Consider the following 19,542-nt stretch of genomic DNA (forward strand, 5'->3'; position numbering starts at 1 on the left):
TCCTCTGCGCAAACTAACAAGTGTAGAAAGCTATCGATTTGGGGGCACCGACTATTCAACCCCCTTCTATCCGGCCATATAAGATCCCTAACATTTTTCCCAACTACAATCAAGTTGGATCTTCTTTAGAGGAAAATTTTCATTCAATGTCGCAGGGTAATATAAAGATTGTTGTCACCTTTCTTCAGGTGATACAATGCCATATTTAACAAGTCGAAATAAGTGATACGAACAAAAAATATTGATCTTTGTCAATGAAGACTGCTCAATTCTTGTTGAGACTCCGTTACCTATCAACTTTTTATATTGCCAGCTGTATGCACTACGGAGAATAGGAAAACAATGTGTTTTGCAAAAGAAGGGGGATATCAACCTTACTATCGAAATCCTCGTGGAATATACAATGGAAGAAGGCTCTCTTTGGATGAGGTGGGTTCATCATCAGTATTATGGGAATGACAAGCCAAGGCATCGGACAATTATACTATTTTTTAGAGATAGCGGTATTTCAGAGATAGCCGGATCAACAAAGGAGGCCTTTTAGGTGTCTCTTCTATGCTTTACTTGATGTGGCAAAGCAGAATGTGCGCCAACATGGTGGTGGTGTGTGGAATATAGAAATAGTGTTTAGGAAGGTCCAACACATATATTTCAGTAGTAAATCCTTGATTGAACAAAAAGAGAATAGGAACAAATATCAAAATGTCAACTGTAGTACGAAACACTTGTTGGAGATCATTAACTTGTCAAAAAGAGAATAGGAACAAATATAGAAATGTGTGTTTCTGTTTATGTTCTTTCAAGTTCGCGGATAACGACACATGTGTCTCAACTAGCACTAAGTAATTTTGTTGGAATTTGAATGTCTATTTTTCTTGGTTTTATAGTTCATATGATGTACACTTTATACTATTTTTTATTACATATATAGTAATTTTGGTAAAATGTTCACAATTATACTATTTTTTTACAACAAAAACACTATGGTATAACTAAACAATATTCACTATCTATGGTAGATATTATAGATCCATCCAACTAAATAATATACAATTAGAAAGACAAGATCCAGCTTGAACATAGAAGAAATAATTCTTGGTGGATCCCAGAAACTTCCCTATCTTGTAGTGGAGTAGCCAAAGCTCAAAATGCAAAGTAGCAACTAGCAGACTGACCACTGATCCTGTACATAAATCTGGCATACTAATGATGTACTTACTGCATCATGTCTTCCATTTGACTTTTAGTTCAAATGGAAAATTACCTAGAAGTCAAAGCTGTGGCTGTTGAAATGGAAGATTGCCTGATTCCTTTTGCGCTTGATGTTCAGCGACCTGACCTCTTTTGCAACGCTAATCTGGAGGCCCGGTGGTCCACATACAATGACACCCACATCTATGAATTCCTTTTCCTTCACAAACAAACTGAATAAATCTAGATAAAAAGAAATAAGTTAGTTGTAGATATAGCAGTCATTTTGCAAGCTAGAACTTGTGTATATTTTCACTTGTTGAAAGTGTCAATAACAGGAATCCTTTAACAATGCTAACTGACATTTTGCTCCCTGAAAGTTTTAAGGTTCTGAGAGTTGGATAGTTTGAGGGAAGAAAATTAACTGATAGAGTTTAACGTTTGTTTCTTACAAAAAAACTGAACTTTCAGAAGTTTGGTAGTACACAGAATTTGGAGTGGGATCACCAATAAATTTTTTTTTTCAAATAATATACTGACTTTTGTTGAATTAATTAGTAGAAAAAACATATGATAGAAGCCTCAAACTACTATGCAGGTGAACTTTAGAAGAATGAAACATCTACTAATTATAGTGATGTGATAAAAAAAAAATATGATAATGTTGTCATTAGTATTAAAGATATTGAAAGTGTGCACATGATTTTTTTTTTTCATATTTGTGGGGTTTCGTTAAGAGTCAACTCTAAATAACTATTTTTTACATTAGTCTATAAGATGAACTAACAAATTATGTTCAAGATGAATCCCTTAATTTATGTTTTTTTACTGATGATATTTGTTAATGCCAAGAATGTAATTAAGCTAGAATTATGGACAAAAGTTTAGAAACTACAGGTTTAAAATATAGAGATCTAAAAATGAATATTTAAAGCATTTTAATCACAAGAAAATAATCAATGGGAAAACAAATCATTAAAAGGCACAAAAAAAAATCAATGGTCAAACTAGAAAGGTGCATGTGGAACCTTGTGCAATGGTTGTATTCCCTTTTGACTAAAAGAAAAGTTTTAAAAGCTATGGTATGATCACGAATTAAAATCTCAAGGCGAGCTAAAGTTTAGGTCCTTGTCTGGCTCAAGATGATGTCATCAATGTCAATATTAGTATCAGAGGTGTGAACAAAGAGGAGAAGAGGATGTCCGTGTTAGAGGAAAAGGAAGAAGATGTGTAAGAGATGAGGAAGCATACCTAGAATGGAGCTGATGATGAAATTTGATGAAGCTAGGATTTCAATTTTGGCACAAATGAGGAGAAGCTATAACACAAAGGAGGAGACCATGAAGGTGTGCCAAGTTTTATGGAATCAGTCAATGAAGGAACTACAATTATTGGTCAAGCATATCTACAATCTCACATGTGAGTGAGCGAAATGAAAAACATTTGTTGGTGCAATTATGCTCCAAATGTTCTAGTCGGCCAATTGAATGATATTAGGGGAGATTAATATGTTTAAGAGATTGTTGGTGCAATCACATCTAAGTGACGGTTGAGTTCAACCAAGTGGTTTTGATGTTTGAGTAAATGTTTAAGTTGGAAATATATGGTGTTTACTGATGAGGTTTGTTGAGTGTGCAGGTGCAAGATTACTTAATAAGGTATTTTAGGTGCAAGGCATAAAGCCTAAGTAGATCCAAGTTGACTGAAAAAGTCCGAGCAAATCAAGGACCGGATACTTTGCAGATGGAAGTCCAAGAAGGTCAAGAGTAATGCTTAGTGATTGGAAGCTTAGGTGGGTTAAACGAGATACTTAGTAAATGAGGAAGACTTGAAGGTAGTGGCCTCTTAGCACATAAGATCCGGATGCAAGACTTCTTGGCATATGAAGAAGTCCAAGCGTGGCCTCCTGGCAGACAACTCATGGTGAGTTGTGAGAGTCAAGTAAACCTATAATTTAGTTTCAAGTTAAACTTGACTTTGGCAAAGACTCAACCTTAGAATTGATTGTAGCCGATGACCCAAATGACTAAAGGTTGAATTGAATTAGCTGCAACCTTCAATTTACTACATGTGAGTCAACTCATGCTAATTTTCTCACAAATAGATTGTTTATATTTAGGGTGGAGTCGACTAGGCAGTAGTCAACTTAGGCAAGATCATGAGGCAATTGACTAGTTTCTTGATAATAAGATTATCAATGTAATAAAAAAAATGCTAAGATTGTTAAATGGATCAGGTGATGTAGTGCCCTAGTCAACTAGAAATTAATTGAGTCAATTAAAGTACTTGTTGTAAGGTAGAAGGCTGACGCAACCAAGGATTCAATCAATGGTAAAAGCATGAGTCAAGTCAATTGTTTTCGTGCAGAGCAACTATTTTGAGAATGAAATGTAGCTTACTTAAAGGCTATAAATTGGGACCAACGGGTGCTTGTGAAGATAACTAAAACTACTGAAAGTGTTCATTCTCAACATCAAATGCTCTTGTCTTGTTCTTTTATAGTCTTCATTTTATTGTTCAGCTTAAGGTTTCTACCTTTAAGCTTCCTGCTTTTTCCATTCTTACTTATGCTTATTATTGTCTTATTTGTAAGCAAAAGAAATGTAAAAGATTTTTTTACTTATGAAAGGAGAAAATATAGTGGTATTTGAGGAGTGACTCACCGAATGAGCCATAAGCTATAGAGCTAGAACTAAAACTTCCAAATCACTTAAATTGATGTGTTAGCATTGGTTCAAGTTCTTAATTGTTGCATTCTTATTTTCTCCGCGAAATTAACCATACACTTGAGTTTAAAAACTTGCATTTTTAGTTTTCATCTATTCACCCCCTCCGTATACTGGTTTCAACAAGAACAATTAGGGATTTTTTTACTTATGGATTGAAGTGTCAGGTAGGTTATTAAGAAGTATAACACTTAAAACATTAATATAGCATGGATCAGAATGCTAAGATTAATGTGTGGAGTTAACAAAATAAAAATACTAGTAAGTAAAGCAATTAGGTGTACTTCAATATAACAACAACCAAACTTTTATTCCATCAAGTAGAGTCAACTATATAGATCCTTTTATGCCATTGGACTCGATTGTCCACTATATTTCTCATCTATATTTAAATGAATTTTATCTTATTTTATAGTTGCTAACCGTTTTTTCTTTGCTCTCCTTCCTCAATTAATGTGTATTTATCAATCTCATATCATCTAATTGTGGCATTTATTGGTCACCTAAGTATATATTTATACCATCTTAAATGTGACTCTTGGAGTTTCCCTTCAATAAGTGCAATCCTGACTTTTTCTCAAATATTCTTATTTTTTATCTATCATTGTATGTCCATATATCCATCTTAATATCCTAATCTTTGTAAATTTCATCTTTTGCTCATATGCTCACTCATAGTCCAATATTCAATTTCATATAATATAGCATATCTAACCGCCGTTTTATAAAACTTCCCTTTAAAATTTAGTGATACCTTACAATCACAAAGAACACTTTGACATCCTCCTCCATTTTAATCATCCTACTTATATCTTATGTAAAATATCTCTATCAAATCCTTTATCATTTTATAAAAATACTCCTAGATACTCAAAACTATCATTTATAGGGAACTCATCAATTTTTATCGTAATAACTATCTTGCTACATTTACTACTACTAAATTTAAATTCTTGATATTTATCTTTACTCTACTAAACTTAAAACCTTTTACTTCTAATATGTCCGCTAAAATTTAAGCTTGACATTTACTCTTTCAAATGTCTTGGCTTTGTCCAGTGAGTTCATCCATGACTAGCATAAAAAAATATGAAATTAAAGTTGATCTTTGATATAACCCCATCCTTATAAGAAATTGTTCGATTAATCTACCTGGAGTCTTCATTCTTATCATTACATTCTTATATATATATATATATTTAATACTTTGACTATATGCTACACAAACACCTTTTTTTATGTAGAATTATCTCGAAACTCTATTATAATTTCCTTATAGGGAACTCTTGTAGTATATAATTTCCCTCGGGATGTTATTGTAAGTTTTTTCTAGATTACAAAATCTAATATAGATTTTTTTTTAATTTATTGTTGTAAAATTATAATCGTCATACACATTATCATATTCTTCATAAGAAAATAGATTGAGATAATGCTAACATTTTCAAAGATGTTCAATAGATTTTGTAATTAGAACAATTGAATTTATTCAAGAGGGATGTGAAAAGGTGAAGGGAGGCCATATAAAATATTCATTAATGTAATAAAAAAATTAATTAATTTAAGAGTCATTAGTGATATCGGCTTGCAAAAGGGCTCAATAAAGGGGAGGTAGAAAACTTATCTAGCAAATCTCAAATATTTGGGTTAATATGGATAAATTTGGCATGATGATATAGAATTTTAGTGGCACAAAATAAGTTAAAATCATTACGTGATCCGGAATGCATCCGCACAGTTCCATTTGTTGAACTTTATCCATTTTATCTGAACTAGGTCATCTATTTATTCAAATGGATTTTTCTCCACTACAATACTATCTAGTTTTGAGGAAGTGTGTAATCTTCATTATTTACTAATATAGTCTTGGATTTATGCAAAACGAATATGTGTTATGAATGACATTAATGTATCAATTATTCAGATAAAATGGATTAAAATTGATTAATTGATATCCTTCAAAAGCTCAAACTATTAGGAAACGTAACAATTGTACTTTGATTATTAAAGTTGGGAGAAAAATATTTCTTTTTAATTGAAGAGAATACAGCTTATGTATTTAACCCACTACCTCAAATACTAAGTAAATATATGACTAGATAATATGAAGAAAGCCTACACTAAGTACTTCAAAAGGCATTCTTTCTTACTGTTAGAATATTGTAACATAATAACTAGAGGTATTATTGTAATTATAGTGTATATCCTTCTCTATATAAATCAATAACTCCGTGGTGTCTGATACACAGTTTTCTCTTAACAATTACAATATAAAAGCCCCTGAGTGTAGATCAACTGATTGGATGACAGATCCAATCCAAGCACAACAACATAAGACATCAATATTATGTTAAGATTGATAAACTAATCATTTAATTATCTCAAATTTTTTTACTCTTAAGAAAGGAACCCGTGTATGTATATGTGCTTAATAAAGGGTTCCTTTGGCGACCTTTGCACCATGCGACAGACCTCCTTTAGTTTGTATATGCATGTGTTTAGTGTAGTTTGATGGAACTATAGAATTAACATCCATAAGTATAACAAAGAGTCGTGCAAGAAGTAGAAACCTTACCATGGAAATCTGGTCGGCGTCCATATTGAGGGGAAAGCATGCTTGTAAAATCGACATGAGGCAGGGTGCTTTCCTCACTATGCAGCACACTTTTGTTCTCATCCTTTTCAATCCACTTTGCATTACCTGAATTCTTCTCCCAGTGGTTCCATAAGAACAATACAATTCCTCCAAAAACAACAGCACCAGCAACCATGCATAGAGTAAACAAGAGCCCACGATACCACCACGCATGAATTCCAAAAGGACCTATATAGTATTTTTCCACCAAACCAAATAGCAGAATGAAGCCGAGTGTAGATACTGCATAGTATATTGCAGAACAAAAGGTGTTCCCTGTGCCAACCAAACATGACATGCTCTTTCCATTGATAGTGAAGATGGAGGCAGGCTTCACATCTTCATGAACAAGATTGCCCTCTTCCTGAAATAATTAAGATGTAGAACATAGAAAGTAGAACAATTATCAAGAAAAAAGAACAGTTTAATAGACTGAGTAGTACCAATGGAGGTTCAGATTCTTGAGTGACATAAGCTAGTAGATCCAGATGCAATTTGTCAAAGCAAGATGATGAAATGCACTGTTCATTAAGAACTGAAAGAAGAGAAAGCTCCTTGGATTTCTTTACAGACCAAATAACAAGCACATTCTGGGGGAGGCATGGTTTGCCTTCATTGATTCGCCAACATATGTCACTTATAATAGCCAAAAATGGTGTAATGCCAATTCCTCCAGCTACCAAGATAAGATTCTTGTACCTGGGAGTTAGTAAATAATCAGTTGTGTGAAAATCTTTTGTTTTCTTTTGCAGATGGCTTGTATTTGATATTGTATATATAAAATGTCTTACTTTACCTTCTTTTATGCCCTTATTCTTTGTTGTTTCATTTTGAAAAAAAAAATTTACAAGGGAATGGAAATTGTTTATGGATGTAGTAGTAAAACCAAGACTTGGTAAAATTAAAAAATGGGGTTCACTAGGAGTATTTCATGTTAATCTGTCACAGGAAGTCACAGGAGAGACTTACATCAAATGGTATGGTACCTCATGACCATAAGGTCCTTCAATAGAGGCAGTTATCTTATTAGCTTTTGAGTTAATGTTACTTTCTTGTTGCTCTGGTGAATCCGTGATTAGGCAACACAGTTTGTCTGTCCATTCACCAAGAACTTTTATAAGAATAGATAGATGGTAGCTACCATCCATTGGACTGGAGGAAACGCTGAAGGGATGCCATTGCAGCCATGACAACTCTCGAACTTGAAGGAAAATAAAACTTAGTGCATTATACCGAAGGCCTGCATAGTTTAACCAAGTGCTCATTAGGAAACCACAGGAGAGCTAATAAAACTATAAGACCAATCAATTTTAGAGGAAATTATTACAACATTTAGATTTAGTCACACATTGCCAATGGTTTGCTAATTGAGATGAATAGTCTATTATCTTTTGTATTTAATAAAGAAATAGTTTATTATCATACTTAACCTACTGCATGTTATGCACGAGGTTATTAAACATCAAATTAGTGGATTTCTAATAATTAATGTCATAGTAGAATTAGTTATACTTTGTCATTTTTAGGATTAAACTTTGGGCTGTTGACTTGGGAACCTATTGAGTGGCAAAAGTTATAACAATCCAAATTAATAGATATCAGAAAAAATGGGTAATATTATGGCTGTTTAAGTCTAGAGGGGTCTATTAGCATGTGATTTGGGGCTCATTTTTATGCCCCTCTTTCAATACTGTTAATTTAATTTGGATCAGCAAAGAGGTATAAACGATCTAAACTACTGATAATTTTCTTAAAAGATAAACTTTGCGTTCTAATAAGGAAATAGTTCAGGATATTTAGATCAAGAAATATTCTCAGTTTGGACTTTATTGGGACATTGAAAAAAGATAACATTCTTCTCAAGCTGAAAGGGAAAAGTTAAGAACCATCTCTCCTCTTGTGGTTTAGCCCAATATCAGTATATCACTAATCAACACTTAGCTAATCATTTATCAAATTACATCTATGCTATCCAATTCCATGCATCCTCATTCTCTTAAATGACTTAATCTACTCTGCATCTCAAAGTAATTATTGACTCTTTTTTAATATTTTAGACAGAGAGAGTATTCTCGATATAAAGAGCAGAGATAAATGATGACCTTCACAATTAAAGAGTTAACCTTCACAATTAAAGAGTTAAGGAATTTTACTTGCTGGTTTTGAGAAAACAAGTTCCACAGTTCCACATGGTCTGCAAACTGCTGAAAGGACATCCACATTTGTTCTTGATTGACAGAATCTAAGAAAGCGATCCAGTACAAAAAGGAAAATTGCAGCAGCAGCTATGCTGAAAACGAAGTCCCCAACATGCAAGGCTAGGAATATAACAAAGATCACATACAGTTGATGAGTGTAAAAGAAGAGCTCAAAGTAGTTCTTCCTCACAGGATGAAATGATGTAACCCACATAAATAAACCAGCTAGCAGACTAATAACACCTGGGAGATTGGCAACACCCACTTCCTTCCACTCTAGAAGCTGCAGCAATGTTAAATTGATTGAAATAAAGGAAGAAGAAAAAACTCTCTTATTACAAGTTAGTTTCATTATATTGAAGCATTTATTGATGAACATTAATTCCAAAATCTTAAACTGGTTGATAAATTTATGGTTTAATAAACAGGAACAAGCAAACCATGAGTTCAAAATGTTAAAGTGACTACAACTATTTATGTATGAGCCAAATAACTGAAAAAGCAAACTAGAATTGTGTGAAACAAATGTTGAAGTGTCTTCTGTTATGTCAGTGTTCTTTAAACAAGATAGTTAATGAATCTTAATGTTTATAGACAATTCTGATCCACATATATATTGATAGTTATTGCATTAAATTAAAGTGAATTTATATAGTGATCGTAGTGTTTGTATAAATGTTGAAACCCTGCGTTATTTTGTATCCAAGCCTTTAGCATCTGAATTATCTTGTAAATCTTCTTTGCACAAATTTCATACAAGTTTTTCGCTTGTACTTGCTTTTTCTTCTTCCTTCTTCTTCTCTTGGTTAGAGATTGCCAGATAGTGGTAAATTGTTAGCCATTATTTGAAAAAGTGTTGAACATTAAGACTTAAGTTGGTACCTTCCTTTCTTCACAAGTACCAAAGCCTAGAGGAGGGTTGATAACAATTATACTTCTTATATTACTATTGCTAATGGTTAGTGAGGTCACACGATCAATTAGCAGCAGAATAAAAACACACTCAAGAATTTAAGCATACCACAATGCTAATGCAGGCATATAATATGGTTTGGAATTCTCGTTCCTACTCCACGACCTACGATTCACCAATGAGTCACTCTCAGAAAGCCCATTATCTTTTTCCTTTATAGAAAAGCCTCTGACAACATGAACATACACTTGAAGATTAAGAGGAAGGCTAAGGAGAAGACATTGGAAAGGCCTAAAGTCAACTCACCCACCACAGATCAGTCGATTGTCTAGTCAACAGAACCCCCAACAGAAACATTCTGTCTGGACTTAGTTCCAGTAGAATCGAACCCGACTACGATGATCATGATCGAGTTTCTCCAAAGTTGAGATATGCCCTCTCCCAATAGTAGATCTTTAATCTTTCATAAATAACAAGCAAAGCTTACCATCTACAAATTAACTTTGTCACTATGGTCATCTCCTATCATGTTACTCATCCCTCGGATGCACCAATTCATCGGCTTGCTCCACATGTCATACTTCATACTTCACATATGTAGTTCACCTTCACCATTATCATCAATGTTGTACTTTAATGCTCCTCATCTTGTGGCCCCTCAGATGTTTTATATCATCCTTTTTCGATCTCTACGAACCTTAAGCCGCATAGTTGCCAACTTAGTCTACATAGTTGCCAACTTAGTCTACATAGTTGCCAACTTAGTCTTGCCATGTCATGCTCCACGAACTGCTCCATCACCATCTCAGTGCTTCTTATCCTGTGGTCCCTCGATTATTTCATGCAACCTTCTTTGATCTATATGGACATCCAAGTTACTTAGCGAGTCACCTTGGCCACACTAAGTCATCATCATCATCATCATCATCATCATCATCACTTAACCTTGTCAAGTCACAAGCTCTTCAAGTTCATTGTGTGTTTTGTCAAGTCTCTACACAATTCAAACACACACATATCAGATCTAGTTAGACCTAACATAAACCACCTAACATAAACCCTTTCCACAAACATCAAAACCCAAGAAAACCCAAGGTCAAACACAACCACTTGGGATACGATTACACTAACAAAGTTTTCGTTCAAGATCTTTTGTTAATAAGTCAAGATTCTAACATAGTTCAGATTCGTAGTTCTACTCTATGACCTATTGACTTGTAAGGTAAGTCATCTCTCGAAATTCCATAAAAGATAAAGTTCTCTATCTAGTAGGTGGAGAAACCTCATATAAAAATCTTTATTTGTCGCTTTATAAAAATATGGAAATTAAAGCACAAAAGAAAATAACAACTGAAAACAAGAAAATAAACCATTTTAGAGAAACCTCTCCTTCAGGTCCTCAAGCACACTTCTGGAAAGTAACAACAAAGAAGAGAAAGAAGATTGAGAGCTTGTGATGATGAAGTTTGAAGTTGTATCACTCTCTTATTTATACTTGCGATATGCAAGACTCAGTTGACCCAAATTTACTTAATAGTAGACTAAAACACTAAATTTGAAAATTTATTTGTAACAACTATTTCTTCTCCAATTGAATCAAAGTTTATCCAATCAACTAAATCTTCATCAATTGACTCAAAACGATATCAATTGACTTTAAAAAGCATCAGTCAACTCAACTCAACTAGATAACCACTAACCTTTTCAACTAATAACTATGTCTTCGGTCAACTCTAATTTATAACAGTCTACCCCAACCTTTGTTAGTCAACTCATCTAGATAATTCCTTAACCTTTTCTTCTAATGATTATGTCATCAGTCAACTCAATTAATGCTCAATCAACTTACCTAAATGCGACCTATTTGTTGATGAATTGGCTTTAGGTGATTCCACTCAAATCTTGTCACCATGAACCTAAGCTTGCAAATAACAAGTCTTGAGTTAACTCACAACCATTCTGGTTGAGTCAACTCAATAAATATTAGTCAATTGAATTTTAGTTCAATCAACTCTAGTTAGAACATAATGTTTTTGTTCTCGAGTAGACCTTTTATGGTCAACTACCGGGTTGACTCAACTACTAATCAACTAAATCTACTCGACTTTGAGTTTATTTGTTAACTTGGATCCAAAATACCTATTCTCTACTCAAGCACATAGCTATGTAGAATTTTTTTTTACCCAAAATCACATTCACTCATACTCTCATCTCACATGTCTTCATGCTAATGATTCTCCTCCCTCGAGTCTTTCTCAACAAGCATTTAGCCTTTAGAAGTATTCAAGCTCCCCTACCTTGACCTACTTTTGAATCCAACTTTATTTTAATCATTGAACCATTAACCCAACATCTTCATAGACATGTGTATCTTTCTCAACACTTGTAAAACAAAAAGCTACCTACTCCACAATAAATTTGCTAAGAGGTTGCCTCCAAAACTTCTTTTACCAAAGACCTCTTCCATTTCTATCAACACCTGACACTTTTTTCAGGTGTGCAAAATATCTAATTAGCCTTGAGCTATTTGACCTTCATCCATCTTCAAGTATCTAGTCATATAACCTAGTTGGAATTCTTCTATCTGTCAAGTATGCAGTCATCTTGACCCATTTGTGTACTTCTTCCATCTACCAAGCCATCCACATCTACACCTATAGTTCCTATCGAGTTCATGCTCTGGATTCTCGACATTCATTAGAATAACATAAATTAGGGGGAAAAAATCAATTACCTCAAATTCATCCATACTTAGGGGATGACTGCACCAACAATCTCCCCGTCAACTTAGATAACCTAAGGTATGATTATAACACAAATCATCCCCTTAACTTAAACTTCATAGGGTATGATTATGCTAGCAATAGCTATTGATGCAACACATGCATTTGATTGGTTAAGAAAAATCTTTCAAATTTGCAACAAAATTAATCTTCACCATCTATCATAATTATGATAGCATGTCAACATTACAATGACCAAAAATCATATCTTCCATGTAAGATCCAAAAAACTTAAAAACTTTGGAGGTGAAAGAAATTTATCAATACCACAACACTAGAAAATAAAGTGTCGATAGATAGAGATAATGGAGGACAAGGTTGCTTATTAGCAGTAGAGGTGAGGATGCTATTGATGAGTGTATTTCATATAGGATTTTTATTAGTATTTTGCACTCATCTTGTGATATTCTAAGGGCATATTTTGCATGGCTTGTTCCCTTTTAGTATTGTTTCACTACTTGCTTGTTCAGAGATCTGCTCTTCTGCTTTTTTATTGTGGATGAAGAATCAGAGCTAAAAGGGAATAATAGGAACCTTGGAATGAAAACATCAAGCAAGGATTATGCTCTAGCCATGTTCCAAGACACGAGCGTATTCCTCGGGACGAAAAAGAATGAAGACTGAGTAGCCGTGGAGGTCCTAGAATTCCACACCGCCTGGCCGTGTGTTTTTCACACTGCCATACAACGTGTCTGTTGGAGGTCCCACAATTCCATACGGTCGTGCGCCAACTCTTACCGAGGTCCCAGAACTTCACATGGCCCAGTTGTGTTCCAGTACCTACCGAAGCTTAGAATTTCACACAGTCGTGTGGCCCTACTATAAGAATTTTCATATGGTATTTTTACTAGGGAGTATCCCTTTGATATGTAGACACTCATTTTCTTTCCATGGTTTGATATATTTGTGTTTCTTAATATCTATGATTTAATTGTTTGTGGTCCGTTTCCACTGTGCATACACAAACTCGACGTCAAAAGCGTGTTTTCATATCCCAAGGGGTGCAGGGAAGGACCGAAAGGTGAACTCAATCGTCCAACCTGTAGAATACCGAAACGTGGGGGTCAGTCACGAAAGTAGGTTGGGTTACCACGAGGATTCCCTAGACTTTCACGGAGCTTAATGGGTTCGTCTCAATTCGGTGTTACTTAGTAAGGGAAGGCAACTCGAGAATCATGGGGCATCGTGACAGGAGCCTCTATGAGAAAGTGGTTCTTCAACAATGTTGCCCTAAAAGTAGACATCGCGTTTGGGCGTATACACCGTCGTAGTTCCAAAAGCTCACATCAGGTAAATCGGGATTGTCTACCTACGCAAACAACCGATGAGAATTACGAAACCAAATATAGGTTAGGGTGTCTACAGTCATTGTGGTGAAACTAAAGTCCTAGGATCACTTCTTAAGATCAGATTTTCTCTCTAGAAACTTTTCCTCGCGATTTTCTCTATTTTCTAAAGACCTTCATAACATTCAGATTCTCTAGATAACTATTTTTACATTAAAGACCGGTACTCCATTTTCAGTCCTCGTGGGATCAATACTTTTATTACTTGACGATGACCGTGTACTTGCGATTTGCGACACATTAGCTATCTTGTATGACATTCTTACGAGGCCATTTTGCGTCCCTAGCGGAGCTCCACATGTGCTATACATGAGGATGAGAGGAAAGGAGATAAAAGGATTAGGAGGATAAGGGCTAGGTTAGTGACTCACGGGATATCTCTTTGGAAAATTCTAAAAAAGTAACATTAATACTATGTCAAATTTAAGGAATGGGAGAAAACATTGCTATGTTATACTCAACATAAAAACCCTAAACAAGTTTAGTTCTATATAAATGACTAATCTTATTTAAATAAGTGTTTTATTTAAAACATAGGCATTATACTAGGTATGCCTTTAAACTAGATTGTTTCTTATATTTTTATCAAAGTAAAATTCTCTATTCCATAGGAAGCAAACATCACCCAAATAGATAGCAATTTTGATAGTGATAAAGGATTCAATAAAAGCAATATCTAAAGTATGTATAGGTGCTATAGTGATGTTGTTAGGTGAAAAAAAATTCACTATAGACAAACTCACTTGCTGTAGGAGGCGCCCTTCAAGTGCCCATGCAGCCACATAGAAGAGGCCATGTATGGTAAATATAACCATTGTGAGATGTCCAAGCCACACATGGTATCTAGTAGCATGCTCAAAAGGGATGTCTATTAAACGAAGAAGAATGGAACCCCTGGCAACTGGAAAAAACAAAAACACCAAGCAAAACAACCCTATTGAGCCGAACTGAGCCCCAGTAATCTCCAAGAAAAAGTACCTATAAGTTTGAAAAAACTCCTAAATTAGAGGTGAAGAACACATTGAATTAGCATAAATTTGCTTAAAAACAATAGACAATGAAATATATAGAAACATCTTATGATACTGCATACTGTTATGAACCCAAATAATTAGCGTCATCGAGAATTATTTCAACAAGATTGCAATGAGATCTTTGAGGGTTGTTTTACTCTTCAATTATATCATGTTCCGATAATTATCTTTCCGTAACATGCTTCAAAAGGTTCGTAGCTTCTCATAAAAGGGCATCCAACTAGATCAAGAAATTGGAACATGGAATGGGAGTTTGATTATATGCTTTGAGTGTTTCATAAGCCATTAAATTCTTCAACAAGAAATTGGAACATGGAACAGGAGTTCAATTAGAGCCATTCAATTATTTCTTTATTGATAGCTTCTCCAATCCTGGTGTGGTTTTATTTGCATGTAAACCACTTGGTCAAGTGTTCTCTCTTTCAATCATCCAGACAAGAAAGTCAAAACATAGATTAATCTGATTCAAAATAGGCAAGTTGATCTAGCCCTTTTGATATTCTATACATAAATTAGATTCTTATCAAATAACTGGAGCTTTGAGGATTATACGAACCATTTTAATCTTTACACAAATGTGCACACCTAAAATTTTGTGTTATAAGCCATCATTAAAAATGAAGAATTTATACAAGAAACAAAATTGCACTTATAAACAAAACTGTTAAGCTAACATACAGTTTCTCATTTGATGGCAAGGGCAACATCGAAACTGTGCTCTGGTTCTCGATGATACGAGCAGTGACTGTCCACAAAATATAGATTGAAAACAAGAGTACCCCTATAAACTCAGCAGCAGAAACAACACCAAAAGGACCGTCCACAATAACCGGAAATGTCCAAAGACGAAACCTGGGTAACTTCCCACTATTCTTCCTGATAATTAAAGAAGCCATCATCGATTCTAAAATCTCGCAAACGTACAACAGGAATTCAATCAAAAAATTCATACGCGTACTCAAATTGGCATCTTGGGAAAGCAATTATGTAGACAAACGCGAGAAGGGTGATGACAAGGATCGGTCCGCTGAAACCAAGGAAGATACTTCCTGCAATTTATACTTATCTGTTATAGCAAAAAAAAAAAAACATCTGCATCGAAGGCAAATCCAAGAGCAGAAGAACGGTTTGCCTGTGATCCCAAAAAGGGTGCTTTCGGTTAATTTTGCCCATCGTGAGAACAAACCCCTGACGGTGTGGGTGGGGAAGAAAAATATTACAACGACCCAGAGAATGAAGATGAGCCACATGAGGGATTTGAGAAGAAGCCTGGCCAGAGAGCGAAGGAAGGAGGTGGGCTTGGATCCGCCATGGTCGACAAGGTTTTGCTCCTTTGCAAGGAGGGGTTGGTGTTCAGCCATGGACGTAGTGCTTCAGAATTGAGCATCTTCTTAAGACGGACCTCAACTTCATTTTATACTCCCTAAAGGATGAATAAAATATGTTATGTTGCAATCAGGTGTGTACAGTTAGCGTAAGAGATTATGGTAAAAAATTAATTGTTATTAACTCATCTCTTTATCATTTTTTTCTTCAAGTATTTCTCTTTTTATTTCTTCTATATTTTCACGCATATATTTTTTTAAATAATTATTCATTCAAAATCGCACTTTCTACCCTATATTTTTTTAAATTACTCACTCGTTATTCTTTTTTTTACTTCTTTAGGATCATGTTCGTTTGGCTAAAATTATTACAAGAATCTAAAATTCTAAAATTAGAAAAGAAAAATATATAATGACTCTGTGGGGTACCAGAAATGCATAATTCTATTTATTTGTGAATTTCAGTTCAGATACGTGTAATAATTTTATCCATAATTATTATTTAAAATTGCTATATAAATCCAAAATATTCAAAATTTAAAAAGAATGCAAATAATGACTTTATAAGGCCCGAAGAATGCCTCTTGTTTGTGAATTTAGACTAGTATAAATCCATATAACAGGTCTGCCTAAAATTTTTAGATGAACCTAAAATATTCTAAATTTTGAAAAGATTGTATATAATGAATCTATAAGATCTAAGGGACGCATATGATTTTTTGTTTGTGAGTTTTGGTTAGTTTTTATCCATGTAATATTTTTGATCAAAATTGTTACATTAATCTAAAATGTTCAATTTTTTTTTAAAAAAATGCATATTACTTCATAGGGTGTAGGAAACACATAGAAGTACTTGTTCGTTTGCTTGTTTATTTTTTTTTATAAGTTAAAATATATATATATATACTCTCACTAATGAAACTATTATTACGTGCTCTCTATACAAGGTGAATCAAAGAAGACAAAATAAGATGCTTGGTCTTCATTAGTCTTCGTCTACCTCTAGAGCCCATAGACCTCAAGCATTCGTCGGTATATAGACATCTCTTGTCCCATATGAAACTAAACTTTGATCCTCTTTTATAAATCTGCGATAGGTGGACATCTAAAGAATATATGCTCCTATGTCTTTAGCACATGTTTACAAAAAGTATATTATCGATCATCTAGATAGTCTTGATTGTCTCTAGTCGGAAGACAGGTCTATGCCAACATCCAAATCGTAATTGCATGAATGGGTTAAATGTAAAACTTCCACACCATCCACACTTAGGGATTCATAGGGTCAACCTACCTAAAGAAATCATAGGCCTTGGCCACTCTACCATCTTGCTTAAACCCATCTGCCATTCTCTATGTATCATTCATCGACTACCCAACAACCGATAGGATGCAATCTCGGATATGTAATAGCCACTTGATTAGGAGAGAATCTAAGCGCACCATATCCCAAGTCTAGATATCCACTCTCCTCAAGTAGGTGTGGTACACCCACTTGATTCATAGGGCATCCTCCTTGGCATGTATCTGCTAGCTAGAGCACCTTAGATAGAAGGGTAAGGTTCCAAGCTCGTAGGCCACAAAAATTCAATTCACCCTTATCTTTAGGTCTACACATATCTGACCATGACACCGATGCGTATTTTAACGTTCACATAAAAAGACCTGTAGATGCTATAAATGCGGTCAATGATGGCCATGGGGATAGGAAGAATTGAAAGCCAAAAGAACTTAACCACTTGTAGGACATACATGATCAATTGTGCCTTACTAGCATAAAATAAAGTCTTTCATGACCAAACATTAATCCACTGACCTAGGAAGTCCAGTAGTGGGTTGTAGTCAGAGAGTCAAAGACGCTATGCAACTAGTAGATTCTCCAGATATCTGAAAAGCATGATCTCCTCTTGAAAACTTGTGATGGTAAGTAGCTAGTGATGTGCTGAGTCTGCAACTCTAGTAAGAAAAATATTTGACTTTAGCCTATCAACTTGAAGTCCTACCATTGCACCAAAATCTAGTAAACAATCTATCAGGATACCAATAGAAGCTACATCACTTCAGCTAAATGGAAGAAGATCATCCACATAGGCAAGATGGGCTAGTCTGAGATGACCACATTGAGGATGATAGTTGAATTATGCTCTTATGGTATACCTCTATAGTTGTCTTACAAAGATCTCTATACAAACCCTAAAATATAAGGTGATAATGGATCTCCTTGCCTCAGTTTTCTAGCCCATCTGACGTGCCCATAGGTGCCTCCATTGATAGCCATGATCCATGACACAAACAACAATAGAAAGTTCAGTCTAGCAAAACATCTCACAAGAAGTCCCAATTCACATAATCAAAAACCTTCTAGAGATCAATTTTCATGATGTATTTGGGTGATATCCTCTTCATGTCATATCTTTTAAAATGTTCTTGGGCTAACTGAATATTATAGAGATAAACTTGCCCTACACAAACGTCACTTGAGACTGGTGTAGATTTTGATCCATTGTGCCTGAGATCATGCTTGGCAATATCTTAGAAATAACTTTATAGAAAATCATACAGCAAGATATAGGTAGATTGTCAGACACTTTACTAACACGTGTCGACTTAGGAACAAGTACGCTCAAGATATGATTCCATCTCCATAATAGCTTCCCAGTGCAGAAAAATTATTGTATAGCAACCACAAAGACCGGATTAACTATATCTTAAGCATGCTTGAAGAACTTAGAGTTATATCCATCTGAACCAAACACCCTCTGATCATCAATATCAAAAAGGTCTCTTTGATTTTTTTCATTGGAGGGAATACATAAAAGCTCATCCATGTTTCATACACTCATGTAGAAAGGAAGATCTATCTACCCTTATGTCAAGTTGCAATTGGAAGTGGTTCGTAAAGGCTATCACAACTTTCCTAAAAGATGTAGTGAGATTCCCATCTAATTTTTCCACAACTATAATCTACTAATTGTTACGATCCGCAAGTGTACGAAAATGTCGCAAATAATATAAAAGATTATCGTATCCACAAGGACTGGAATAAGCACTAGAAATATCTCAAAGCGAATTAGCTAAACAACTAATCAATTGGTTTCAAATGCTAAGGATGAAAAACAAATTTAAAATGGAAGAGTAACAAACAAGAATTTGGGGGTTTGAGTTATGATAAAGGGAGGTTCTAGGAGTTTTGGTTTCTTTGTAAGATCTCTTGAATGTATATGGTTTACCAATTCTTATTTCTCAATTGTCTAAGAATTGTAAAAGGTTGTCGGTTCTCTCTTGCAATAGATCACCGGCTTAGGACTGAAATTGTACCTAAATGTAATCAATTAGATACGAACCTACGTTGTCCTTACACAGGATTGCACCTATTACTATACTTCCCTCG

At 34.6% G+C, this 19,542-nt stretch overlaps 1 protein-coding gene across 2 annotated transcripts; it reads right to left on the bottom strand.

Annotated features, from left to right (window-relative positions):
- Nucleotides 1–931: 931 nt before the first annotated feature.
- Nucleotides 932–16,231, bottom strand: LOC121969920 (ferric reduction oxidase 7, chloroplastic-like). 2 transcript variants are annotated; one of them, XM_042520240.1, is made up of 9 exons: nucleotides 15,959–16,231; nucleotides 15,779–15,875; nucleotides 15,505–15,702; nucleotides 14,536–14,770; nucleotides 8,706–9,033; nucleotides 7,522–7,792; nucleotides 6,996–7,251; nucleotides 6,493–6,916; nucleotides 932–1,434 (listed from the first exon to the last, which is right to left on the bottom strand). In XM_042520240.1, exons 1-9 carry the CDS (start codon nucleotides 16,185–16,187, stop codon nucleotides 1,265–1,267), a joined length of 2,208 nt encoding a protein of 735 aa, XP_042376174.1. In that variant the 5' UTR covers nucleotides 16,188–16,231; the 3' UTR covers nucleotides 932–1,264. The 2 variants fall into 2 exon arrangements, with proteins under 2 accessions (XP_042376174.1, XP_042376175.1); XM_042520241.1 differs by having other exon boundaries at nucleotides 15,785–15,875; nucleotides 15,959–16,230.
- Between the last annotated feature and the right edge of the window lie 3,311 nt (nucleotides 16,232–19,542).

The sequence above is a fragment of the Zingiber officinale genome, chromosome 4A (genome assembly GCF_018446385.1).
Source record: "Zingiber officinale cultivar Zhangliang chromosome 4A, Zo_v1.1, whole genome shotgun sequence".
In the NCBI taxonomy this organism is placed as follows: Eukaryota; Viridiplantae; Streptophyta; class Magnoliopsida; order Zingiberales; family Zingiberaceae; genus Zingiber; species Zingiber officinale.